At 37.4% G+C, this 9325-nt stretch overlaps 1 protein-coding gene and 1 non-coding gene across 2 annotated transcripts; one reads left to right on the top strand and one right to left on the bottom strand.

Moving 5' to 3' along the window:
* Window positions 1-286: 286 nt before the first annotated feature.
* Window positions 287-7580, top strand: LOC104594114 (inositol diphosphatase DSP1). Its single transcript, XM_010254269.3, has 5 exons — window positions 287-959; window positions 1091-1184; window positions 6713-6770; window positions 6858-6901; window positions 7004-7580. The coding sequence occupies exons 1-5, from the start codon at window positions 748-750 to the stop codon at window positions 7187-7189; spliced, it is 594 nt and encodes a 197-aa protein (XP_010252571.1). The 5' UTR covers window positions 287-747; the 3' UTR covers window positions 7190-7580.
* Window positions 7581-8265: 685 nt separating this feature from the next.
* Window positions 8266-8389, bottom strand: LOC148803374 (small nucleolar RNA snoR111). Its single transcript, XR_016081751.1, has one exon. It is a non-coding gene; the product is annotated as a small nucleolar RNA snoR111 (small nucleolar RNA).
* Window positions 8390-9325: the final 936 nt, after the last annotated feature.

Genomic DNA, 9325 nt, shown 5'->3' on the forward strand with positions numbered 1-9325 from the left:
TCACCTTTCTTTGTTTCTTTCTTTCTCATTCTCGGTGAGGCCGCAGTCACACTCATTCCTTTGTGGTCCACGTCCACCCACTTGATCATCATCCAATATCTGAGATTAATCTTTCATATTACCAATTACGTCGATCATCACCTTTAACGGTCTTGATTCAAGTCCAAAATTTTCCACTCGTGGTAACGGGCGGGCTGAAGGCCCGAAATGAACCCGTGACGTGTCCCCCCTTTTTATCTTTTCACAAAATAGCTTCCTACGAGGCTACGACTGCTGCTATCTTCTTCTTTTCTGCCCAGTGCCCATGTCTATCTCTCTCTTTTTCCTGCGACCCGCGTCTCCGTCAAAAGGCTTTGCCACCCACCGTGCATGTTAACCATGAGCGCCGGCTGATTATGACTGCAAATTCTAACCAGTTCTCTATGCGTTCGGCTTCGGCTTCTGTCAGGGCCCGTTCGAGCAGCCGCTTGCAACCTTGCATTAGGAATATCTCTGATGAAATAAATCACGAGTACGGAGATATTCCCAACGTAAGGCTTTAAAGATTGTTGGCACGGGCTTTGCCCTGACCAGACCTGACCGAAGCCGGGACTCGTTCTCTATACCTTTTATTTAAAGTTTTTAAGCTAAGACAAAGAGCAAAGAAGATCCCTTGAGATTCTAAGGTATCGTTAGAGCTCTGCATCATCCCTCTTTCTCTATCTTATTGACGCCAAAGTTATTAAAGAGAAGAAGATAAGAAAAGACATGGGCGGGGCGATTGAGGAGGATGAACGGGAATTGACGCCGGAGATTAAGATGCGATTTCCAATCAGCGAAGGAGACGTTGACAGAGAAGGGGAAGAGATTTTCGTCCCTCCTCTCAACTTTGCCATGGTCGACAGTGGCGTCTTCCGTTCTGGATTCCCAGATACAGCGAACTTTTCCTTCTTACAGACCCTCGGTCTTCGTTCAATCATGTTAGTCAAATATAATTGCCTCCTATCTTTCTCTCTCGCACTTTCAGTTGTCTTCCTCTGTAATTTCGATTTTTGTTGTGCTTCATGAAATGTTTCATTGATTAGGGTTTTGATTTTGTCAATTTGTGTAGATATCTTTGCCCGGAACCTTATCCGGAACCTAACACCGAGTTTCTTAAGTCGAACGGGATTCGTCTTTTCCAGTTTGGGATTGAAGGGTGTAAGGTACGGTTACTTATGTTGTTATCCAATCGTTGTTTTGAAGTTAGTTTGTTAGTTTATACGGCTTGCATGTTTGATGGACTTGAGACTGGACATACACTCTAGATGAAGATAGTGGTCATGCCATCCAGGCTACGGCTATCCAACTGAGCACGGAATGCAGAAATACTAGAACAGTGAGGGAACTCTAAGTATGAGTTCAACTGATCCAACTGTAATAGTGATTGACATTGATCAACATATCTAATATTTACCGATTTGAGCTCGTAATACTCTAATGCCATTTAACGTTTTCTGCAATTCTGTCTATTCTTCCTTATCAACACGAGAGTGCGGTGTAATTTTTTTCTTCCCTATGCTTCTAACATGCAAGTTCTTTAATTCTCCAGATCTGTTTCTGTTTTTATTTTGATCAATAGATCTTTTTCTTCCCTATGGGAAGATTAGGACACTTTCGTACACTTCTTTTCTCCAGAACAAGAATTACGAGACCGGATCTTTTGCTCCTCTTGAGGAAATAAGGGTCTGTTAGTGTCATGTCTATTTCATATACCAGTTGTCATTCATTATGGCATCGATTAGTTTCCAAAGGATCCTAAATTTCAAAAGCCACTCAACTTATCAAAGTCAAACCATTCCTTGTGAATCTGAATCATTAATCAAACCCACCAACCTGCATGGTTATGGCAACTCTTCTTTTAGTGGGAAGTAACAGTTTCAAACCTGCTAGATTGGTCTTTTGCTTCCTCCTTAGGGGTTGAGTCAAGTCCTTTCTGCTGGCCTCAAGTGAGGCCAACCATGTGTAAAATAGGATATAGAGGGGAGTATCCAATATACCCTTCAATAACTGATACAGTAATCTGTTCTTCTGTTTAAAACATCCTTCTGAAACTTTTCACTTGCCATATGTACACCCAAATGACACCTTTTTTTTTTCCTTCCATGGTGAACTTTAGAAAGCATGTCTGCTGATTGCTGACATGTACACATTGAAAGAAGTACATTTCATGCACCATATCTCCAGTTCTCTACTTCTGTCATATAATTTTTGTTATTGGAAATAATTTCTAATTTTGTTTTATTTTTTATTGGTCGTTAACTTTTAATTTCTAGAAATACTCAAATTCTTACCGGCCCAGAATGTGACTTGGCAGTGTTTTTTGTATTTCATTTCTTTATATATACTGATTCATATATAGTCCTATTACATATTACATATCATCATTAAGTACATAAGTTGAGATGGAGCGAATAGCCAAGGCTAAGTTGATTTTTAAACATTTAAGACTTGGAAGAAAAATGTGTGCAAATACTGCACTACATACATTCCCCCCCTATGGATGTCCCGAGTATATCCATACTGTTTGCATAAGGTTCATAAAGATGTAGCAGAATCATGAGCCAGTGCCAAGTATTGAAAGAGAGAGAGAGAGAGAAGCTATTGGACTTCTTTTTTTGAAGTGATATTTGAAAATTTCCATTCCATGGAACAGACATTGTAATTCATTTAAGGTGCCATGTAGAACTGATGAAAGGTCCTTTCTACTTGTACGGATATAAGGAAGGTATTCGTCACGTTTTTACATTTGCTAGGAAGATACTGATTTAATTAAAGATTCCAATGGTAGAAGAATTGCCTTGGGAGACTTTCTGCTTGGAAGATATGATATTGCAATCAACAAAAAGTTGGTGGTCATCAAGTATTCAAGTTCTGTATTTATGTTGTCACTTGAGAATTTTCTTTCAACAGAAAATCTTGTCATTTTAATGAGGACCCAAGTTAATTTTATTAAGTCCCCAAGTATGTCCTGTCCAGAGCCTGGGTCTTGTCTCTACCATGGAGCCTGAGACCAATGAAATTCAGTCTCCCGATATACTCTAAATCTCTAATAGATACTTTTAAGTTTTAGCCTTTGTATGTTACTAAAGTATATTAGGAGGATTGATGTTTGTTTTTCTTCCTGGTGGCAAGTTTGGACTTTGGGAACATTTGAAGTGAAGTGAATTGCTCTTTATCATGAGTAAATGTAGTTCTTATGTTTTTCTGTAGTACTGTAAATTTGGAACGACATGCAGTGTTGCATGGAAACATAGGAATCAGAATCTGGTATGTGTCCGGGAGCCTGACTCAACAAGATAAATAAAAGGGGTTCAATTACACATTTATAGAAAAATGTAAGCTATTAAAGCAGCCGCATGTTATTTTGAATTCTAACATATATAATCTATAAAAAAAGGTCTAAAAGTTTATCTCCATTTGCTAATAGCATTTTATAGGAAAACGACATTCATTGTGTAAATCAGATCTTTATTCATGTAAAAAATGCAAGATAGAAAGGAAAATGTTATTTAGAAGTGGCCCTCAAGAACCCATTGAATGTAGGTGTTCAACCTGTGTCTGACATGGATATCCCATCCATTTTGGAGAGTCCATACAACACTGATGACATGACATTTTTATGCAAGTTGTTATTTGGAGTCTGATAGAGCACATTTAAACTCAGAGTCTTAAAGAATGAGTGTCTCAGACAAATATAGATTATAGAGTTGTACTCTGCATCTGTCCTGTTATCATGGATAATTGCAACTTCTGTTGCTATTGCATTTAATAGTTCTTAAATTCATTTTTTTGGGTAGATGACCCCATATAGTTGGCACAAGACTTGGATGATGATGATGAAATTCATTTTTGGGATTTCCCTGGAATAGATGCTAATGTTAGAGTCAGACTTAGAAAATCCATGGGCCATGGCTGGAAAGACTTCGTAACAACATTGGTTTTTTACTAAGGTGACAACTACATTCTGTCTCTTTGATCACCTTTTATTTATTTATTTATTTATTTTTCAAATTGAGCCCAGTGGTTCTAATGACTTGCTAATGGTTACTTTATGAATTGTTTGTCCATTACATGAAAATAAAAGAAAAGAATTAGAGTGTATGATTAAATTGAGTAGGCAATATTGGCACTTCAAGAAAATAAGCATACAGGCTTATCAAAAAGAAAAAAGAAAAAAAATGCATACCCTGGCTATGTGAGCTGTGAATCAGTTTGTTGAGTTTTTAGGCTAACGGCAAGTCCTTTTCAGAAGTTTTATTGACTCTGTTGTTTATGTTTCATTAATTTCTTTGGAACTTGCATCATGAGATATTTAATAAATGAAAAGTCATTGGCTATTTCAAGTTGAGTAATATCATCTTGTAGATGAACCATAACATGAATTATATGTGGTTTATGAAGGAACAAAGTGATGGTCGCCTTCTATGCTTTCTCAAATTGATCTTGTCTTCCCTTCATTATCAATAAAATATAAAAGTGTTGAACTTTTTTTATGAAAAAGAGCTTATAAAAAAAAAATACTACTTTGTTGGATGAAACCATTATTTAGTAAACATAACATGATTGGATTCTCACTTCTACTGATTAACTTAAAAGTGTATACAAGACCATCATTGATTCTTAAACTAAATAAATTCCTAGGTTCCTCCCTGAAATTTTAGGATCAGCACAATTTAAGCTCCCTCCTGCTCTTCGATGCAACTTGGAAGCTGAGGTAGGTGTAGCCTCAAACATCCAGGTAGCTGTGCCCAGAGATAGGAAGAGCAAAGAAGAAAGAGATGAGAGATGAGAGATGGAGAAGAATGAAAAGGGAAGATTACAGGGTAGTCTAACCACCTTGTTCATTCATGGGATTGAATTTGACCACTGTCTGAGAAAAATCCCTCCTTGCAAGAAAGGAAACAGGTTGTAGGCTCAAAATGTGTTATTCCATTAACTTGAAAATGAAGTTTATCGTTCTTATTGGGGAAAATCCTAAGAAGTTGAAAACATAAAGCAAGTAGGGATAAGATATAGAATGGTTTATAGGTATTGAAAATGAGCATTGTCATGGACCTTAATTCATGAGCTTCATATATTTGGAGTGTTATGGTCCTAAATGTCAAAGTGCTTGCCATGTTAAGGCTTTTGGTGTATTGGTCAAGCGCATAACAGATGGTATCAAAGCCTACTACCACGTCTGAAGTTCAAGCTGCTAGAGGGTTGCCTCGGAGAAGGATTACCTAGAGCAAAGTGAAAGCTGTCATGGAAAGGGCCAACTGAAGCTGAGTGAAAGATGCTACAGGAAAAGGGCCACCTGCCACTGGTGAGAGTTGCCCAAAGTGAAGGTCACTGAGACGTCAGCCATGGAAGCATGGTGGTATGTTACGGTTGTAAATGTTAAGGTGCTTGGCTTGATGTGTTCCAACAGGAAGGGTTTTAGCGTATTGGTCAAACACATAAAATGGGGCCTGCCAATAGGGAACTTTGTATTTATGAGTCCATGATTATAGGCGGGGTTCAATCTGACTGTGTGGCCTTGTTCTTGGGTAAAACTATTGGATTACAAGGCATAAAGTATCATCAAACAAATGAGAGCGCTTGATGCCGGATTCCATATTATTGCTTGTGTTTCTTGAATGTCTCAAGTTATGTAGGATTGTGATCTGGGATGAGTTTTCATACTAAATTTGGTCAGTAATCATATAATGTTCAACTTTTTGTCATTATAAATCATTTGCAAATATGTTTGCACATTGAATAATAGAAAAATATTTTGATTCTTTTTTCATCACCACTGTAGCATAATATTTAAAAAATAGCTACTCTTATTGGATTGTATTTTTTCTAAACGTAAAGAAGTTGCTACTTTGATTTTTTGGATGGTAGACATGACAGTGATGTATAATTGCTTATTTAATCTATGTAGTCGTATAAATTCTGTCGTTTTATCCTTTTTCCTCGATTTTTGCTTGTTATTCAGTCTCTGTGGGAAACTTGGTCTCTTAAACAAAGAATCTTGACAACTGTGCTTGTACCTTGAAAACAAATTGAGCCTACTTCTTGAATAACTTTCCGTTATTACCAGTGAATACTGATTAATGTTATAGAGTTCTGCCGGTTGTGCATATTACCAGTGAATACTGATTAATGGTGGGTTCTGTGTTTGGTTATGGGATGTATACCATGCCATCTTGTTCTCTGATTATATTATTTTTGTTGTTTTTGCATTATGCTCTTCTCTGCACATGCTATTCTTTGAAGCTCTTTTTAGCTCCAATGGAACTCCTCTCCCCCTTGTTGCTTCTGTAGTTGTCAACACATGTGCTGATATGATATGAAAGATGTAATTTTGGTGTTTCTCCATTTACAACCAGTGAGGAATGTAGTACAAAGTGGAGTGTAGCAGGTTAAATAGATAGCAGGAACCCTCATTTAGTGGGAGTTGCTCGTGAAACTATATTTGAGAAGTAGAAAATACTTGGTGGATCCTTTTGAGATCTGTCTCCATCAGCTGATCTGGAAAATATAAAGGTTTGACTTTTATTTTGTACTTGTTGAACTATACATTTGTAAAAGCAACATGTATTGATGGGAAAAAATTGATTGTGTAATTCGCCTTCATGTATGAACTGATTTCTGAGTTGCTTCATTTAAGAAGAGAAAGCAAAATCTTTTCCCAGATATTGATTACTGAGGTTGTGCAATGTAGGAACCTTGGGTTAACATTCCAGAGGATATGATTCGTGAAGCACTAAAAGTCGTCCTTGGTACCGAAAATATTTAAATCATAGGTTTGTTATTATGACCAACAGAGGTTGGTTTCCTAGTTGCTTACCAGTCTGTCTGCCATGCAGATTCAAGGAACCGCCCGCTTTTAATTCATTGCAAAAGAGGGAAGGTAACATGAATTCACAGTAATCTGAACATTGTGTTTCTCTGACCGTTGATTTTGGAATCTCTTGAATGCCTCTTAAATCGTCTTTTTGTTCTGTTCATCCAGCACCGGACTGGTTGCCTCGTGGGATGCTTAAGGAAATTGCAGAGGTGGTGTTTATCTTCAATCTTTAATGAGTACCAACGTTTTGCTGCGGCAAAAGCTAGAGTTTCAGATCAGAGGTTCATGGAGTTATTTGATGTTTCCAGCTCGAAAAACCTGCCAACTTCGTTTTCATGCTCAAAGAGGTGACAAACTCGTTATCAAAGGGAATTTGACGAGCTCCATGACGTTGATCTACTTTGGCCAAAATAAGCAGCGGAGTAAGTTTTTAACTCGGCCGGTAACAAGGGATATGCACCGTGTGGCGGTGGCCACCGCCAACCGGCAAGCCATTCTTTCCTTTTTCCAAGCTTAGATTAGATATCGCATTTGCTGTTACAACTTGCATGGACATAAAGACCACTGTTAGAATATCAGTCATCGTTGGTTTATCAGCGGTCAAGTTAATCATGTTTAATCCACATGATTACCTATTTATTCGTGATTTTAACATGTTGAGAGATGGGATTTCTGAAAAGGCTCATAATTATGTAAATTGAATCCGATAAGCTCAAGGCAAGCATGCAGATCAGACCTTTAATCATGTTCACCGGCTTGCGTTGTTTCAAATCCGCTAGCCATTTACCGAATGTACAAGTGACAAGCGCTTAGATGTATCAAGGTATGGTCCCTATAAGCTAGATAGAATATTGGGGAAATAGAAACAATTCGTGGGGACCAGGCATACCAGGATAAGATCAAGAAAATGTACCAAGATTGTAGAACATATTAGCGTGAGAAATCCTTACTGTCAAAGAGAGGATTGATGGCTATTACAGTTTCTCAGAAAATTAACAGATTTCGAGACATGATATTTTTTTCCTTGTTGATATTGGTGAAATAGTTCCTCATATCATGAACCAACAAGGAGTGTAACAACAGTGCCAACTTTGGGAGAGACGGCGAATACGAGACTGGTTTAGCAGAACCAAAAGTAATAGAGAAGGGAAGGACACCTTCATTCTACAGAGAATATCTCGAATCCTGCCGATGATTAAAATAAACTCAAGGATGAGAATGGAAGAGCGCATCAGTCATATGAGGGTAATCTCTTCACATTGGATGTGCATTTCCAAATCTGTTCAAAGTGAAGATTGAATAAAAGACACATCATCTGCACTCATCCACAACGTCGCATACCAGACATCAGATGAAAAACCCTAAAATAAGTGAAGGGAAAAATGGCAGAATTAATAAGGAAGGAAAACAAGGAGATACAGAGGAAAATGTCGACGAGCAACAATCGAATCGCCAATCTATAAAACGGCGACTGAAACGATATCTCGCCTGGTTATTGTTCCTCCGCTTTCGTTCAACGAGAGACAACCGTGGAACGCCTCTCATTCTCTGTACCAAGCAGAGCGACGACATCCAAACAAAGAAAAAGAAACGAAAAACAACAACTAGAAATTAGAGGGGGCGGGGGTTTGAAGGAGGGAGGGGGGAGGAAAACGGCGAAGGCGAGAGGCGAGAGGCGAGAGGCGAGAGAGCAAGAGCAAACCCTAGCCTCATGCTAGAAAGCAAAAGCAAGAGTGAAGCCTGGCAGAGGTCCTTAAGATAGACTTCAATTTATAGATGGCTGCCCTTCTCTCATTACCAAAGTACCCCTGTTAGCTCAAACGTAAATTACAAAAAAAAAACCGTGGGCCGTGAACTGTAGGTGTGTAAATGATGATCATGATCTGATCATATTTTGTCGGATTTTGATATTTGGGTCAAGTTTTCGAATTCTGATATTTGCGGTCAGGTTTTCCAATCCGATCGTATTGGATCATCGGATCCGATTAAAAAACGGATAGGATAGTTTTTTTTTTGTAGAAGAAAGTTTCCATTAAAGTAAACTAAGAGAGAAGGACCAACAAGAAACAACGAGGAAAAGCAAAAACTACGAGAAAGAAAATCGAAAAACTTAAAAACAAGATTAAGATGGCGTTTAATAAATCTAAAATCTGAAGTTTAAAAAGTTAAAAAGATATTAAGAGTGTTTCAAATTTGAAAAGAGATATAGATGCTTTTTTAGTTTTTAGAAGCTCTTAATAGATAATGTTGTTTGTGTTGGATCAATTTTGATTACTTTGTTTTACCCCTAGCATAGGCTATTTTGTAATTTTGAATGCAATTAGTACTATTTTATATAAAATAATTTATCAAATTCAAAATAATATAGGAATCATACAAAAAAATTAATGAAATAAATAATAAATAATAATAATAATAACCAAAAACAATTAATAAATAATAAATAACACAATTCAATTAATAAAAATAATTAATCACTAACAAAAA

Source organism: Nelumbo nucifera, chromosome 1, assembly GCF_055504915.1.
Source record: "Nelumbo nucifera cultivar China Antique chromosome 1, China Antique-T2T, whole genome shotgun sequence".
Taxonomy (NCBI): Eukaryota; Viridiplantae; Streptophyta; class Magnoliopsida; order Proteales; family Nelumbonaceae; genus Nelumbo; species Nelumbo nucifera.

Coding starts and splice junctions, on each gene's coding strand:
- LOC104594114 (XM_010254269.3), top strand. CDS start 748: ATGGGCGGGGCGATTGAGGAGGATGAACGGGAATTGACGCCGGAGATT. Junction 1,185..6,712: donor TTGGGATTGAAGGGTGTAAG/GTACGGTTACTT, acceptor TGTGCAATGTAG/GAACCTTGGGTTAACATTCC. Junction 6,771..6,857: donor AGCACTAAAAGTCGTCCTTG/GTACCGAAAATA, acceptor TCTGCCATGCAG/ATTCAAGGAACCGCCCGCTT.